This window comes from Herpailurus yagouaroundi, unplaced genomic scaffold (genome assembly GCF_014898765.1).
Source record: "Herpailurus yagouaroundi ecotype Mexico unplaced genomic scaffold, PumYag 67209, whole genome shotgun sequence".
NCBI classification, from domain to species: Eukaryota; Metazoa; Chordata; class Mammalia; order Carnivora; family Felidae; genus Herpailurus; species Herpailurus yagouaroundi.
Genome location: NW_024420049.1, coordinates 181,206 through 199,335, shown reverse-complemented (window position 1 = coordinate 199,335; position 18,130 = coordinate 181,206). Strand labels below are relative to the sequence as shown.

The 18,130-nt window shown below is 42.6% G+C and overlaps 1 protein-coding gene and 1 long non-coding RNA gene across 4 annotated transcripts in view; one reads left to right on the top strand and one right to left on the bottom strand.

Annotated features, from left to right (window-relative positions):
• The window catches only part of F8 (coagulation factor VIII), a 108,446-nt gene extending 93,993 nt beyond the window's left edge, over nucleotides 1-14,453 (top strand). For all 3 annotated transcript variants that reach the window (XM_040467115.1, XM_040467114.1, XM_040467116.1), the window contains 8 exons: nucleotides 2,041-2,194; nucleotides 4,296-4,508; nucleotides 4,698-4,926; nucleotides 5,350-5,532; nucleotides 6,885-7,001; nucleotides 7,715-7,786; nucleotides 9,019-9,104; nucleotides 14,093-14,453. In XM_040467115.1, coding sequence (XP_040323049.1) covers nucleotides 2,041-2,194; nucleotides 4,296-4,508; nucleotides 4,698-4,926; nucleotides 5,350-5,532; nucleotides 6,885-7,001; nucleotides 7,715-7,786; nucleotides 9,019-9,104; nucleotides 14,093-14,269 — 1,231 coding nt within the window. In that variant the 3' untranslated portion in view covers nucleotides 14,270-14,453. The remainder of the gene's footprint in view (nucleotides 1-2,040; nucleotides 2,195-4,295; nucleotides 4,509-4,697; nucleotides 4,927-5,349; nucleotides 5,533-6,884; nucleotides 7,002-7,714; nucleotides 7,787-9,018; nucleotides 9,105-14,092) is intronic.
• On the bottom strand, nucleotides 5,383-17,925 carry LOC121024827 (uncharacterized). Its single transcript, XR_005787828.1, has 4 exons — nucleotides 16,407-17,925; nucleotides 11,982-12,146; nucleotides 11,638-11,795; nucleotides 5,383-5,481 (listed from the first exon to the last, which is right to left on the bottom strand). It is a non-coding gene; the product is annotated as an uncharacterized LOC121024827 (long non-coding RNA).
• Between the last annotated feature and the right edge of the window lie 205 nt (nucleotides 17,926-18,130).

Sequence of the window (18,130 nt, the reverse complement as noted above, 5' to 3'; positions counted from 1 at the left end):
GTTAGAGCCTCCTGTCACTCAGGACTGACCTATTAACCCTGCACTGGAAAGCCAGTTGCACTTGGAGCTTGAAAGCAAAAAGCGCAGAACTCAACTAAGGAACTCACCACGACCCCGGGAAGCAGGAGGAAAATGAACTCAAAGGGCTCACAGGGTGTCACACTTTCCTGTTTCGGAATGCCATCAGAGGTTCACTTTGGAGCCTGTTGCTGCCACCAAGTCTGTTAAAAAACAAAATTCAAGCAAGTAAATCAGTTTATGAAGTGCTTTATGAGATTATTATGAATTACGCAGCATTCCATCCGGCAAGCAGAGAGATGCTCTGAGGAGCAATACAAACGGAAGATGGGGCAAGGAGGTTGGTTATTAGCACAAGAAAACGGTGCTTCAGCCCAGGATAGCTTTTTGGGGAGAAGGGAAGAACAAGATTTTGATCATGCAGATGACCTCGCTAATGCTGATCTGGAAATTTCAGATTGAGTGTCAAAAGGTCACGTTCCTGGGATTGGTTGAGACTGTGAATCTTGTTTTGCTCTCCTTGGTGACAAATGACTCCAATTTGGGCTTTTTCTTAACAAAACAAAATACAACTAGATGCTGTTTCCAAGCTACAGAGCTGAAGCATAGGAGTATGAAAGGTGAAAGGAAAAGGATGCAAAATGGCACGCCATGCAAATCCAAAGCTTCTGGATAGAGAGTAGGTCATGGCAGGCCAATGCTCCTGCTGCAACTATAAAAACTAGATAAGGGGCGCCTGGGTGGCGCAGTCGGTTAAGCGGCCGACTTCAGCCAGGTCACGATCTCGCGGTCCGGGAGTTCGAGCCCCGCATCAGGCTCTGGGCGGATGGCTCAGAGCCTGGAGCCTGTTTCTGATTCTGTGTCTCCCTCTCTCTCTGCCCCTCCCCCGTTCATGCTCTGTCTCTCTCTGTCCCCCCCAAAAAATAAATAAACGTTAAAAAAAAAATTTAAAAACTAGATAAATGCTAAAAATCCATATTTTAAAAATCTTTGGAGAGCTGTAGAACAATAAGAATTGGATGAACTAAAATTTAAGTGCAAGAGGACCACCTAGTTGCAGTGATGATCTTCAGTTGTTTTCTTTCTTGGTGAGTCTGCTGAAGTGTCTTACAGGCTGAGTGAACAGAGACTTTATAATTCCTCAATCAAAAGTCTGGGACGGGGCGGGGAAGGGGGGGAGAGGCGCCTGGGTGGCTCAGTCAGTTAAGCGTCCCACTTCGGCTCAGGTCACGATCTCGCGGTCCGTGAGTTCAAGCCCCACATCGGGCTCTGTGCTGACAGCTCAGAGCCCGGAGCCTGCTTCAGATTCTGTGTCTCCCTCTCTCTCTGCCCCTCCCCTGCTCACATTCTGTGTCTGTCTCTCTGTCTCTCTCAAAAATGAATAAACATTTTAAAAATTTTAGAATAAGTTTATAAGCCCTACATACATTTAACATCCAACAAATATTTTTTGACCACCTACTATGGGCCGGGCACTTGTTCCAGTTGCAGGGAATACAGCAGTGGACAAAACGGACAAATGTGCTGCTTTCATAGAACTTATGTACTAGTGAAGCCTGGAGGGAGAGTATGTCAGGAAGATGGAGGGGTTAACTATGCAAAATGTTGCTTAGTCATCCAATAAGATGAGGACATAACAAAATTGACTATCAGCTTTGATAAGCTGCTCCCCTGATTTGGATATCGTCTGAATATGGATAGTGTTCATCTAGATCTCTTGTGAGCTCTCAGCCTCTAGGTATTTGCCAATTGAATTTACACAGATATCCATGTGTTCAAAACTGTATACTCCAACCACCTCGTCCTCCGGGGTTCCCCATCTCAGTGAATTGCATCACCATCCATCCATTTGCCCAAATCAGAAGCCTGGAGGTTCTCTTTAATTCTTTGTTCTCCTCTCTCCACTCCATTACACTTCCAGTTCATCATCAGTTCTACTAAATGTGTCTCAAATACAGGGAGGGCAAGAATGTGAGCTTTTTCTGCCCACCTGGTCCATGAAGACATTGCTTTTCCTCCCAGGGCTCCAGGTGGGGATGTCCCTCAGTTCAAGAAGGTGGTTTTCCAGGAATTTACTGATGGATCCTTCACTCAGCCCTTATACCGTGGAGAGCTGAATGAACACTTGGGACTCTTGGGGCCATATATAAGAGCAGAAGTTGAAGACAATATCATGGTGAGTTAAGGACAATGGAATTAAAAAAAATTAATCATATATATATATGTGTATATATATATATATATATACACACATTGTTTCTAATTATAAGAATAATGTATTCTTGGGGCGCCTGATTGAGCATCCCACTCTTGGTTTTGGCTCAGGTCATGATCTCACAGTTTTGTGAGTTTGAGCCCCACATTGGGCTCTGCACTGATAGCACAGAGACTGTTACGGATTCTCTCTCTCTCTCTCTCTCTCTCTCTCTCTCTCTGCCCCTCCCCCACTCGAACTGTCTGTGTCTCTCTCAAAATAAATAAATAAACTAAAAAAATTAAAAATTAAAAACTAATGTATTTTCGGCACCTGGGTGGCTCAGTCAGTTGAGCGGCCGACTTCAGCTCAGGTCATGATCTCATGGTTCATGAGTTTGAGCCCCACATCGGGCTTGCTGCTGACAGCACAGAGCCTGCTTCAGATCCTCTGTCACCCTCTCTGTCCCTCCCCTGCTCATGCTCTCTCTCAAAAATAAATAAAAAAATTTTTAAAAATAATGTATTCTCACTTTTGAAAAATTTCAAAGTATAGAAAATAAAGAAGTTGAAAAATAATCCCATAACTACCATTTTGGTGTATGTTATCTTTGTCTTATGTATCCTTCTCTTTATGGGTTCAGAATTATACAATGTATAATTCTACTTCTTTTGACTAAATATCATGTGGTAAGTATTTCTCATGTCATTAAAAAGACTCTCTAAATACTTTTGTTTAATGATGGCATAGTAGTCTATTATGTGAATGTATGGTTTACTTAGCCATATACTTTGAACCACCTTTTAAATAGTTTGATATTTTTTCAACAGTTCAGTAATGCTGTAATCACAACCGTTTACCAGGACAAAATTCTGGAAGAGCAATGTAGAGAAACATTCATTATCTGTTAATGTCCTTTGCCCATTTGACATTTTTTGGAGGGAGTGCTTTTCTTATCAATTTATATTACCATATATGTTATATATTTTTCCAAGTTTGTTGTCTTTTAATTTTGTATATAGTGGTTTTTTAAATAAAACAGGTTTGAATTTTTAGGCAGTAACCCATAAATCTTTCCTTTATGACACTTACATAGCTTTTATGTTTATAAAAATCCTTCCCTTGAGGTACCTGCATGGCTCAGTCGGTTGAGCGTCGGACTTTGGCTCAGGTCATGATCTCATGGTTCGTGGGTTCGAGCCCCACGTCAGGTTCTGTGCTGGCAGCCAGAGCCTGGAGCCTGCTTCCGATTCTGTGTCTCCCGCTCTCTCTGCCCCTCCCCCACTCACACTCTGTTTCTCTCTCTCTGTGTCTCTCTCTCCCCCCAAAAAACAAACATTAAAATAAATAAATAAAAATCCTTCCCTATGCAAAGATTGTTTTTCTTAAAATCACACTTTCTTCAACTTTATTTTACAGTTTAATTTCTTAACATTTAACCTTTTACTCCATCAGTAATTCCTGTAGACTAGAAGTTGTTTTGATGCATTGTGTGAGCCAAAAATTAAAGTAGTTTTATTCTTTTCCAAAAATAGTCATCCATTGGTCCAATTGAGTGTTTACATTAAGGATGTAGAAGGACCTAAGATTATGAGATTGCAAGTGAATTTTTTTTTCTGTCTTGATTCTGATTTTAGCTTCCATATGTCATATGAAGCATGTCTAACTTTTAAACAACTGAAGTCTTTTTTAAGGATCATATGCATTCACCCTAGAATTTGTCATAAGAACCATATGATTCAATTCCTGGGCTTATGGTCTCTTAAAACCCCTGGTGTGATATTTTCCCTTTCACTTCAGATTGCTTTTAAGTATTTAGGAATTTTCTCTTTTGCAACTTTCAATTCATGCTTTAAAGATTTTAGAATTCAAAACTTCCCCACTTTCCTCTATAGATCCTTCCTTTTGGGTTCTAATAACATCCATCCTCTGTACCACTTCCTTTGGGTATTAAAACTTGGGAAAACCCCAAAATAGGCATTACTATTAGGGACGTAAACCCTAAGCGAAGAACTTTATAAGATCCTAAAACATGACACTTGAATTCTTTTTTAAAATTTGTATTCACTTCTTTTCTCTGCAGGTAACTTTCAAAAACCAGGCTTCTCGTCCCTACTCCTTCTATTCTAGCCTGATTTCTTACGAGGAAGATCAGAGGCGAGGAGCAGAACCTAGAAAAAAGTTTGTCAACCCTAATGAAACCAGAGTTTACTTCTGGAAAGTACAACATCAGATGGCACCCACTGAAGATGAGTTTGACTGCAAGGCTTGGGCTTATTTTTCTGATGTTGATTTGGTAAGTAAGTGTGTACTGTGCCTGCTGCTTACTGGTTTAAAAGGAATGGGCTTTGTGTTATCTGCCAAGAATTTTGGTATTTACCCTAAGTTTAATGGAAAGCTTTAAATAGGGGAGGTGCCATCATATTTGTGTTTGAGAGGTATCACTCTGGGATCTACTAAGGAGGACTGATGTCTTCTCTCTCAGGAAAAAGACGTGCACTCGGGCTTGATTGGACCCCTTCTGATCTGCCGCAGTAACACACTGAGCCCCGCTCACGGGAGACAAGTGACAGTGCAGGAGTTTGCTCTGTTTTTCACCATTTTTGATGAGACTAAGAGCTGGTACTTCACAGAAAACATGGAAAGGAGCTGTAGAGCCCCCTGCAGTATCCAGAAGGAGGATCCCACTTTTAAAGAAAAGTACCGCTTCCACGGTAATGCATCCCACACCCAAATATTACTCCGTGTGAAAAGCACTACAACGGATGAGACGTGAGCCTGATGTTTCCACAGTATATGAATTGGGAGTGTATGTATGGGAGTGGAATCCTCACAGGAATCAATACTTTTTACTGGAGTAGAGGCAAAGAAACTTCTAGAATAGATCTTTTTAACTTACTTTAATGTTTATTTATTTTTGAGAAAGAGAGCATGAGCAGGGGAGGGGCAGAGAGAGAGGGAGACGCAGAATCCGAAACAGGCTCCAGGCTCCGAGCTGTCAGCACAGAGCCCGACGTGGAGCTCAAACCCACGAACCATGAGATCATGACCTGAGCCGAAGTCCGACGCTCAACTGAGCGAGCCACACAGGTGCCGCGAGAATAGGTTTTAACAGCCTTCTTCGTGTTCTCCTCCAGCAATCAACGGCTATGTGATGGACACACTACCCGGCTTGGTAGTGGCTCAGGATCAAAAGATCCGATGGTATCTGCTCAGCATGGGGAGCAATGAAAACATTCATTCTATTCATTTCAGTGGGCAGGTGTTCACTGTACGGAAAAAAGAGGAATATAAGATGGCAGTCTACAACCTGTATCCAGGTATGAGTTAGTTTGTGCTCTTTCTGACTACTGTACCTATTGTTCCACTCAAATGGTCCGGGCACTGGGAGAGCAATCCAAGGACAGAGCACACACACTCCCTGATCTCAGGTAACTTACTTCTTCAACTCACTTTACTCTATAGAGACATACTAAATAATTTAGCAAATGAGCATGATAATTTCAGATACAGATAATGTGCTCTAAAAGAAACAGAACAGAAAGCAGGAATAATTCATGTTGCAGCACTTTACTAGGAAAAGGAGACTATTTTCCCCATCTGAGATCCCACACGGCACTAGCAGTTATCCATAGAGTGATTTGTTTATGTATATAACCAGTATATCGATTAAGCAGTATTCATAATGTTGATCAGCTTTCATCATGGGAATGAACTTCCCCCGTTCTTGTGTAAAACTTCCAATAAGTTCAATGACTTTTCTGCTCACTGTTTTCTTTTTAATTTATTTTTGAGAGAAAGAGAGAGCGCAAGCAGAGGAAGGGCAGAGAGAGAGGGACAGAGAACCCCAAGCACAGAGCCCCATGTGGCGCTCGATCTCATGAACTGTGAGGTCATGACCTGAGCTGAAATCAAGAGTTGGACGCTTAACTGACTGAGCCACCCAGGCGCCTGTCTGCTCACTCTTGCATAATAAACATTCCTGCAGTCACTTTACATCACAAATACAGTTCAAGTACAAAGCAGCAGTGTCCACTCCGAGATACCTACATTGGGAAAGGGAGGCACAGTTGAGTCCTTTCTTCCTCTACCTTGTGTTTATTGTGTGTCCCCCTGCTCCCAACCCTGGCAGCTGCTTTCAACTCCAGCATGGAAAGGGTAAACTTACGGCACCCTTATCCTAGTTGGCACCTTAAAGGGCACCTTTATCCTAGTTGGCCGCTTGTGACTCATTCCTCAGCCCCTCAGCCTTCACCTCTAGCTTCTTGCTGCCAGGTTACTTTAGCCTCAAGGTGGCCCTAGTGGACCAGATCCACGAGGACCTTGCCCAGGCCTCCCTGTCCCAGGGAGCTCACATGTGCCCAATGGGAAATAAACCTTTGTCTCTGGAAAACCCTGGGAGTGCAGTGGCTTTCTCCTGTCTGCACCAGCAAAGGCTGCCACCACCCTGTCTCTCCTATTTCCCAGGGGTGGGGGCTGCCATGACTCAATCCCCGGTGCCTCCAAACTGTAGGGCTCACATAGCGAGCAATTTGGGTTTGAGGGTCCGAGGGTGATAGAACTGACTTAGGTAGATCTCCTTTGATATTCTGCATAAACCAATGCACCTGCCAGTCTTTTTTTTTTTTTTTAGCAAAAAGAAATCATTTTTGTTCCTTTTGTTTTTGATAAGGTGTTTTTGAGACAGTGGAAATGCTACCATCCAAAGTTGGAATTTGGCGGATAGAATGCCTAATTGGCGAACACCTGCAAGCTGGGATGAGCACTCTCTTTCTGGTATACAGCCCGAGTGAGTAGCGCTGTGCGCAGACGCCCCCTTCCTAGTCAGCCCGCTTCTCGTTTTTTTTTAGGGAGAAATAGAGCACACAAATGGGGGAGAGGGGGAGAGACAGAGACAGAGGCAGAGAGACAGAGAGAATCTCAGGTAGGCTCCACACTGAGTGTGGAGCCCAACGCAGGGGTCAGTGTCAAGACTCGGGGATCGTGACCTGAGCCAAAATCAGGAGTCAGAGTGTCAACCGGCTGAGCGTCGCCCCACCATCATTTGGTACAAATGATCAGAGTCCCCAGAGAAGGGCAGATATGGTTGAAGCTTCGAACATTTTGAACCCGAAGCTGTAAATATACAACAAACCAGTGCAAAAAAATATCTTCATTTTCGCAACTCAGTGAAGCTCCAAGAACAAATTGGGAAACTTAATTTTGGTTCAGTTATCAAAGATAACTTACAAATATCACCTGGAAGAGTTTGATATTTAACCCTAAGCAAGTAAGAGAGCCATTGCGTTCCTCAGCTGCAGGGCACGGATACTTGTGGCACCTAGCTATTGGAGTGAATTAAATGAGACAGAGAGTACAATAAACATTTAATATAGTTCTTGGCACATCGTGAACAGTAAAAATATGACCATTTGTTGGTGTTCTCCCGTTTTCATTGACTTGCATCTGTGAAGCTACATTTTCTGTATGTCTAGCTGTTGTGTTCCTCCACTTTGATTTCAGAGTGTCAGATTCCACTGGGAATGGCTTCTGGACGCATTAGAGATTTCCAGATCACAGCTTCAGGACAGTATGGTAAATACCATTTTTTGTCTACAAGAACTGCACTGATTAGATCTTTTTTACTTCTGTTAATTCTGCTCCATAAATGCCTCTCTTTCTTTTTTTTTAAGTGTGAACTCTATTTTATTTTTAAATGTTTATTTATTTTTGAAAGAGAGAGAGAGAAAGAGAGACAGTGTGCAAGAAGGGGAGGGGCAGAGAGAGAGGAAGACACAGAATTTGAAGCAGGCTCCAGGCTGTCAGCTGTCAGCACAGAGCCCAATGCGGGGTTCAAACTCACAAACTGTGAGATTATGACATGAGCTGAAGTTGGATGTGTAATGACTGCGCCACCCAAGTGTTCCTAAGAATTATTTTTCTATTTTTAAATGATTGGGAGAGAACAAAAGAAGACTGTAACATCACATATGAAAGTTATATGAAATTCAAATTTCGGTGTCTGTAAATAAAATCTTCTATGGGTACATACAGCCACACCCACTCACTTATAATTGTCTACAACAGCAGTTACATAGCTGAAACAGAGACCAGATGATCTGCAAAGCCTAAATTATTTACTATCTGGCCATTTACAGAAAAAAGTTTGTTAATCCCTGTTTTAGAGGGAGCAAAATGCCCTTTGAAAATGAAGCTTGAGAGTGATATACCAAAATAGTATTGTTTTTCTCTGCATAATTGTATTATTTTTCTCTGCATAAACGGATACTTTTTTCACTTTTATTTTTATTTATGTCTTATTTTTTTAATTTTTTAACATTTATTTATATTTGAGAGACAGAGAGACAGAGCTCCAGCAGGGGAGGGGCAGAGAGAGAGGGAGACACAGAATCCAAAGCAGTCTCCAGGCTCCAAGCTGTCAGCACAGAGCCCGATGTGGGGCTCGAACTCGCCAGTGGTGACATCATGACCTGAGCTGAAGTCGGACGGTTAACCGACTGAGCCCCCCAGGAGCCCCTGTGTCTTATTTTTATTTTTAATTTTCTAACTTTGCTACCAGGAACATACATTTTGTAATAAAGAAATAATGATATTATTCTATAGTACTGGTAACACATTCCAGTGTCAGCTAATTAGAGGTACTAATAAACAAAATTATTAAGTTTAGAAAATAAAATCCTACTATGTTTTATGCCTTTATCTTCTCCACAGCTAGGTGTACCCTTTCTCAAGAGAGAAAGTTTATTTCCTAAGTGTCTAGGACCAACCCAGCTGAATCTAATCTCTCTCCCCTTTCTTGGGCAAAGGACAGTGGGCCCCAAAGCTGGCCAGACTTCACTATTCTGGATCAATCAATGCCTGGAGCACCAAGGACCCCATTTCCTGGATCAAGGTTAGAAAGTACCTTGTGTTCAATCATGTCGTGTGTTCTCTTGCAACCTCAAAACGTTACACATCTGCTTTAAGCCATAGTCATTGTCCTCAAACTCCAAGTAACAGACCAGGAAAGAACACAGTGGCTTAGGATTTGTACAAAGACAATGAGGAATAATGATTTGGGAATGGAATTGAGTATGCTGATATGTTAGTCCAATATGGGAAACAAACGGAACCGGTGACTGAAACAGCGTCTTTAGGGTCATTCAGTTTCTTTTCAAATGACAAAGTCTTTCAGATCTGCTCACTCCCCATTTCCTCTAGAGCCACACTGCCCAGTAGAAACACACTTCGAACCACAAATGCAACCATGGGTGTCAGTCAACATTTCCCAGTAGCCACATTTAAAAAGAAACATCTGAAATTCATTTTTTTTTTATTTTTTTTTTCAACGTTTTTATTTATTTTTGGGACAGAGAGAGACAGAGCATGAACAGGGGAGGGGCAGAGAGAGAGGGAGACACAGAATCGGAAACAGGCTCCAGGCTCTGAGCCATCAGCCCAGAGCCCGACGCGGGGCTCGAACTCCCGGACCGCGAGATCGTGACCTGGCTGAAGTCGGACGCTTAACCGACTGCGCCACCCAGGCGCCCCTGAAATTCATTTTAATGATATATGTGATCCAACATAGCTAAAAATGCTACCAAATGAGCATGTACTAAGTCGGGACTGTGACCCTTCAAGGGCACACATATAGGAACTCATGCCAACTCCGCCCTCTGCCTAACCACAAGCGTAGCTTCCTTCTAGAGCCCACCCAGGGAAAGGGAGAAAACGTGACTGCTTCCAGCTTTGTTTTCAACCCTCTAACGCGCCTCCATGTCCGGAACTTACAGCCCGAAGCGGGGAATGCACACACGCCCCGCCACCTTGTCTCCCCACACCGGGTCCTCGTGCTGCTGACTTCTGAGCTGACCAACGCCATTACCTATACATTTCCCTCCTTTGCTGCAAGACAGCATCTGCTCCTGTTTTCTTGAGATTAAAATACTAAATAGGGATTGGGGAGAGATAAAGTGGTACACCAGTGAGACCTGGAAAGAGCACATCTCTCAATGTCACAGTGGCTCATTGGTCGTCAGCACGGCCAGTTGTGGCTCAGCCTGAACTGGCGCTCACTGATTCCTAAGTATGTCTGTTTCTTTGTGAGGCGGCCAAACCACATGTTTTCACCCTGTATTTCCGCGGTTATCACTTTCAACCCGACATGTATCCCTGGGTAGTGGATACCATCATCCATTTGGGTGCCCTGCATGTGGTGTTCCATTGACTTATCTATTTATTGGAACAGCATTCTCATTTCCATTTGGGGAATTCTATCTCCCTAACTGCACATGACCTCCCAGGACTAGTAACTGGAGTGCCTTTTCTGTGCCCAGCCAAGAACTTGAGTAATACACAGCATTACGTTTCCACTTAGATTTGGCCAATTGTTACAGCTTGCCAAGCTTCTGTCTCCCAAAGACTGTCTTAGTCTTTCCAGTTTCACATAATTTACTGACTTGATCAATACGCTTTTTTATGCTTTAGCAAATTCATGATCAAAATATTGATATACACAGGGCTTCCTTACTGGGTGCTTTAAACAAATCAAGCTAGTAAATCCCTACCACACCTGTCATTATCATTGTCATTTCAGCTAAGAAAGCTCAGACAAAGTTAAATAACTTGCCCAGTCACAGCCAGTAAGTGGTTGAGCCAAAATTCAAACCCTGATAGTTGGGCTCCAGAGGCCTAATTTGTAATCATTATACTATACTGTTTCTAGAATGCTCCCTTCAGGTTGATAAGCATCTGTTAACTGCCATGGTTTGCTTATGGTAATTGAACCACAAATCTTCACTTAATTGTATTACCATCCAATCTGTATTAAATCACCTCATCCTGAAGGTTTTGTTTTTTGTTTTGTTTTGTTTTGTTTTTGCCATCATATTCTACTGAAGCCCAGATACACATTTTCATGATCTGGTGACTTTATGCAATAAATATCCAAGGGAAATAAAAAGTTATGTTCACTTACGAAAGAAAGAAAGAAAGAAAGAAAGAAAGAAAGAAAGAAAGAAAGAAAAAGAAATGGTTCTAGGGAGCCAGGCTGGCAGTCAGAGATGTCTAGCTGCCATGTTTGTATTTGTGCACCCGGTGACTCATTACTGCTTTGCTTACTCCCTCATACAGAGGTGTGTCCTGTTGTCACACTCAAATACATGGCTGGATACATAGGTGAAGATGTTGACTCTGTAAATGCCAAGTCGCTCTGAGATTCCAATTATAATAGAGAAGAAGCACAAGAAAGTGAAGTAGATGAGACTGGCGGTTTGCCAAGAATTCATCAGTTGCAGAACGCAGGTGGAAAGGGTGGCTGGCAAGGCTTTCTTACAACTGCTAGAAAGTGCAATAGTCAGTGGTCCAAAAGAGACCTCGCATACACAACATAGAAAACAGTACAACTCAATTCAACAAAAGTCACGAGTTTTGCCCCTCATACTTACAGTTGTTTATGCCCCGACACAAAGAGTAAAACTAAAGTGTCTTCAATTGAAAGTATCTTCTAATCAGGGCGCAGATAGTGCTATAGCTTCTGAAGACTGTGCCACTCTCTGTCCTGCAGCCCTCCTTCTTCTTCTCCTGTACTTACTGCTACGTGATGCTGTAAACAAAAACATCTATATAACATGTAGTCTGTTTCTCTAACTCAAATGTAAGTTACATCAGGGCAGGGCTTTTGTTTTCTTGTTCCCTGCTCAATTCCAGTACCTAGAACAGTGCTTAGCACATAACAAGTGCTAAAAACATCTTCTTTGAATGAATGGATGGATAGATGGATGGCACTTACTGAAGGAGACAGTTAGTTATGAAGCTCAAGTGTCATTACAGTCCAATCTGAGTGTGCCAGGCATCTGTGAGAAGTTAAGTTGGACTTGCTTATCAGGGCGCTGATGCCACAATTCCTTCTAATGCTTGCATAGCCTGTGCTCTCTTCTTTAAGATCCAGCCATTCCTATGTAAGAAACAAAACAGACGAACATAGGGGAAGGGAAGCAAAATGAAGATAAAAACAGAGAGGGAGACAAACCAGAAGAGACTCTTAAATACAGAGAACAAACTGAGGGCTGCTGGAGGAGTTGTGGGTAGGGGGATGGACTAAATGGGAGGTGGGTACTAAGGAGGGCACTTGTTGGGATGATCACTGGGTGTCATATGTAAGGGATGAGTCACTAAATTCAGTCCTGAAACCAATACTACACGATATATTAACTGCCTCAGATTTAAATAAAATTTCAAAATATATATAAAAAAATAATAAACATTATCATTCAAACATCTACTCACTTCAAACAAATTTCTTTAAAAACAAACAAACAAAAAGAACCAATTATTCCTTACCACTCTGCCATTATTCACTCATTCATTCCAAAACATTTCCTGTGCATCAGTATTATACCAGATGCCAGGTTAGGTCTACAGCTAGAGAGAACATAAAAGCTACCATTTAGGGGTGCCTGGGTGGCTCAGTCGGTGAAGCTTCCATTTATTTACTTACTTACTTACTTACTTACTTATTTATTTATTTATTTATTTATTTATTTATTTATTTATTTTCAGAGAGAGACAAAGAGAGCACCAGCCAGGAAGGGGCAGAGAGAGAGAGAGGGAGAGAGAAAACCCCCAACAGACTCTGCACTGTCAGCGTGGAGCCTGACATGGGTCTCAAACTCATGAAGTGCAAGATCATGACCTGAGCCAAAACCAAGAGTTGGTCACTCAAACGACTGAGGCACCCTGGTGTCCCCCTGCCCCAATTCTTCTTTTTTTGTAATGTTTATTTATTTTTAAGAGACAGAGCATGAGCAGGTGGAGGGGCAGAGAGAGAGGGTACAAAGGATCTGAAGCGGAATCTGCACCAACAGCAGTGAGCCTGATGTGGGGCTCAAACTCACAAACCGTGAGATCATGACCTGAGCCGAAGTCAGACGCTCACCTGACTAAGCCACCCAGGTGCCCCTGAGCTTCTGATTGTTGATTTCAGCTCAGGTCCTGATCTCATAGTTCATGGGATCAAGCCCCAGGTCTGTCAGCATGGAGCCTGCTTAGGATTCTCTCTCCCTCTCCCTCTCTCTCTGCCACACCCCACCCTCAAAATAAATAAATAAAAACATAAAAATAAAATAAAAGCTACCATTTATTAAGTGTTTAGTATGTGCCAGGCACTGAACTCAGCACATCACATGTATTAACCCCTTAATCCTCTGGTAAACCTCTGCGATAAACACCATTATTATTTCTACTCTACATATAAAGAAATTGAGACACACAGAGGTTAGGTGACTCAAACAGGTTCACTGCCTTAAGGATCACAGTCTAACAATGAAGGAATATAAGCAAAGAAAGCTTTATAATATAATGCAATAATATGCTCTCATGAAGTTTTATACACAAAGTGAAACAGAAGTATAGAGAAAGGAGCACTAAATATATCTGGGCAAGTCAGGGAAGGCTAACCAGGAGAAATCGTTTCTGAAGTAACACTTGAAGGAGAGACAGCGGTCTATCACTGATAGTGATGTTGGGATGGAGACTGGTCTGGGGAGAGGGGAGGAAATCGGCTTTGCTGAGGCTGACGCTGAGGCTGAGGCAAAGCACTAGGTTATGTGTGTCCCTAAGTGCAGCACACGGGATGCGGGTACAGGAAGTAAGGCCCATTGATTTGGAAGCGGTCTGGTGTGTCAGGAAGTAGGCTGAGAACCCAATAAGCCCTTTCCTTCTTGTTCCCATCATTTATCTCCCCGCTCCACACACATCCACATTCCAACGTTGCCGTCTATTTCACTGCACGTCCAAGGTGATATTGAGCATATCTGTATTGATGTAGATTCTTCTTAAGCCAATAATGAATTTCAGAAGGTGCTACATACATTTAAGATAAAGTGTTGTTTTAATTGGCAGGTGGATCTGTTGGCACCAATGATCATTCACAGCATCATGACCCAGGGCGCCCGTCAGAAGTTGTCCAGCCTGTACATCTCTCAGTTTATCATCATGTATAGTCTTGATGGAAAGAAGTGGCAGAGTTATCGAGGGAATTCCACTGGGACCTTAATGGTATGTCATGAGTTCTTTTAAGAGAATGCATGAGTGTTTTAAAGAGCTTCTGACAGATTTCAGATATGGGACAAACACTCCTACCTTCTACAAACTTAACTCCAAAAAAGATTTTTCCACTTTGGGGCAATAGGAGTGATTATGGATGTCTGGATAAAAACATAGTAGCATCAAAGATCTCCTAGATAATACAAATGAAGAGGTATGCTCTGTTGACAGAAATCTGTGACTCGGGACTGAGTGGATCGATAACATTATGAGTTTGCTTATGGATATTCTAAGTGTGAGATGACAATAGGGCCGTCAGGTGGAATATCCAGCAGGCGGTAGCTTGAAGACTTGAGTTCATGGGGGCAACACCCTAATGGAGGTAAAGATCTGTGTCTTCCACATAAAGGGCCAGGGGAAACCTTGGGAAGTGATCACAAGACCCTTCATTCAACAGGTTCTTGATATTGGGGTTGTGAGTTTGAGCCCCATGTTGGGTGCACAGTTTTCTTTATATATATATATATATATATATATATATATATATATATATATATATATACATATATACATATACATACATATACACACACACACACATACATATATGATATTTATTCTCCTCGTGCCCTCCTTTTAGAGGATTTGGCTTTATTTATTTTTTTTTTTTTTAATATTTTTTTTCAACGTTTATTTATTTTTGGGACAGAGAGAGACAGAGCATGAACGGGGGAGGGGCAGAGAGAGAGGGAGACACAGAATCGGAAACAGGCTCCAGGCTCTGAGCCATCAGCCCAGAGCCCAACGCGGGGCTCGAACTCACGGACCGCGAGATCGTGACCTGGCTGAAGTCGGACGCTTAACCGACTGCGCCACCCAGGCGCCCCAGAGGATTTGGCTTTATCTCTCCACTGAAGGTCACTGCTCCCTTCACAGTGGCTTTCTTCTCTCCCTGGTGTGGTTACTATCACTGACTAGCAAACCACCCCAAAACTTAATGCCAAACCATTTTGTTCACAGATTCTATGGGTCAGGACTTTTAGCAGGGTACAATAGGGGTGGCTGTCCGGGCTCCACAATATCTGGGGCCTCAGCTGGGAAGATTTGACAGCTGGGAGCTTGAAGTATCTGAAGCATCTTCACTTGCATGTGTGATAATTGGTGTTGACTGACCTAGCTAGGGCTGCAGCTGCGGCTGCTGAGGGAAGTAACTCGGTATGGCCTTCCCATGAGGCCTGGGATTCTCACAGCATGATGGTCACACATCTATCCAGATTCAAGAGGAAGAGACAGATGCCACTTCTCAGTGGGAGGAATGTAAGGAACTTGTGGTCTTTTCTGTAAACCACTGTCATCCAAGTATCACCAGTGATGCTATGGGATGAGATACAGATGGTGACAAAAACCCTGGGAGATTAAATTGACAGGGGCATTTAGTCAGTATGGTGATAACTATAGCATCGCCTGGTTGTAGAATGACCTGTCTACCTTTCATAGCCCTTATTTTTACGGCATACGTAGAGGAAATAAATTAAATGTTAAACATTATGAATATACACAAAGAAGAACACCCGTGGATGTACATATAGAATTGGGCCACATCCATGGAGCTCTGGAGGACACTGCCACATCCTGTGGTTGTAGACAGATACGCGGACTTAAGACTAAGTCTAAGAGCTGAGCATATGAATTACAGACTTGCCATGGAATGGTCAACCCCACCGGGTCTCTTATGCTAAGTGGAAAGAAGGGGAGCTCTGAGACCTGGGTGGGCAGATTTACACACACATGGGTAAGGCTGAGAACCGCCAGCCTCCAAATGCCCCTGAATCTCCTTGCCTGGGGAGCGACCTTTCCACAACCTCCAAGGCAGTTTTCTTTTCTCTGCATAAAAGTCTTCTGGTGACTACACCTGCAACTGTTGCCTCACAAGCCAGTGTCTCGTGTCCTTAGGGCCCCTGTTTGGCCACTACAAAAGTCAGATGAGTCATGAGGAAATGACACATCATCACAAATTTAGTCAGGTGGTGATGACAAAAAGTTTGCAATCCCAGATGTGGCATCTTCTCCAGAGCAAATTAACACAGCTCCAGGCACCTGACACTGACCTGGAGCATACTTTTTCCTTCATTCCCATTGATAAGCAAAAACAGGATAGATTTGCACTTACAACGTAGGATCGGGAGTATTAACTTTACTGTTTATGTCTCAGGACAATGCCGGCTCCTGTTCTTTGTTATAATATACACCCAAGGGACTCCAAACGTGTTGACACCCCACAGAACACCACACTGGCCCATTACATTGATGACGTTATGCTGGCAGGACCTGGTAAACAGAAGTAGCAATTACCCTAAATGCTTTTGTGATTAATATACATAAACACACACAGAGAGACACATATATAGACATATATGTAAAACAAATAAGCCCATCTTTTCTTGACTTTACTGTGAATAGATCCCATATTTCACTCTTTAACATAATGTTCACTGTTTCAAACAAATACTTTTTTTAATGTTTATTTATTTATTTATTTTGAGAGAGAGAGGAGCGCACAAGCAGAGTAGGGGCAGAGAGAGAGGGAGAGAGAGGACCCCAAGCAGGCTCCACGCTCTGCAAGATCACAACCAGAGCCAATATCAAGAGACAGTCACTTTAACCGACTGAGCAACCCAGCCACCCCTCAAACAAATACTTTCTACCACATTTAAAAATTTCCTTCCACTCCTTTTTATTTGCAATGGCTGCACAATTTCATCAAATGCTTTTTCAGCATCTTTGGTATGATCACATTTCTTCTCTTTCCTATTGTCAAAATACAGTTAACATCCAGTGGTGTGCTGGCAAATGTTTATCACTTGGCTCAGAAGCAAAATGGGGAACAGTTAGGGGGGAAAGGTGTTGATTTGTAGCGTTTGCTCATTTCCATGCTATAAATACTCATTATCATACCTGATTTGTAACAGTCCAATCAGACCTGATTTCAAGCCGATGATTTAATGGCATTGAATGCAGAGTTGGGAACAGACGTGCACAAGTGGCTCTCACAATCCAGGACTAGACAGCTCCAGCACAGCACTGTGAAATCCCTGGGAAAACCACTCTCATTCATAGTGTAATAATCGTTTAAAACTTAGCTGGATGCAATTTGATTACACTTCATTTAGAATTTTTCTATCTGTACTAATCAATAAAACTGGTTTACCTTTCTCAAGGGCTCTGTTTATCAGGTTTTGGCATGAGAGTTATATGGAACTTGAAAATAAAGTAGAATGGTTTAATTAATATAGTAATCATGTATTTAATGAAAGTTAGGTGGAAATGCCACTAGAGCTTTGTGCCTTATTTAGTGGCCTGGCTATCTTTTCCAATCCTCATCTGAATATTGATATTCTCATTTTCTATTCCCTGTAGTTCATTGCTGTGACTGTATACATCAGACTTCTGTCTCCCTGCCTATGTCATAGAGCCATATCTACATGCACACATCTCTCTCTTTTTCCCCTTTATCTGAGTGGGCAAATGTTTGTCTATTCTATTTGATTTTCAGAGAATCAACTCTTGGTCTTAAAATCAAACATAGACTTTGGGCACCTGGGTGGCTCAGTCGCTTAAGCATCCAAACTCTTGGTTTCCGCTCAGGTCATGGTCTCATGGTTCAGGGGATTGAGCCCCGCGTTGGGCTCCGTGCTGTCAGCATAGAGCCTGCTTTGGATTCTCTCTCCTCTCTCTACCCCTCCCAAGCTTATGCTGTCAATAAATAAATAAAAATTAAAAAAGTAAAACATAGGGGCGCCTGGGTGGCTCAGTCGGTTGAGCAGCCGACTTTGGCTCAGGTCATGATCTCGCGGTCTGTGAGTTCGAGCCCCGCGTCGGGCTCTGTGCTGACGG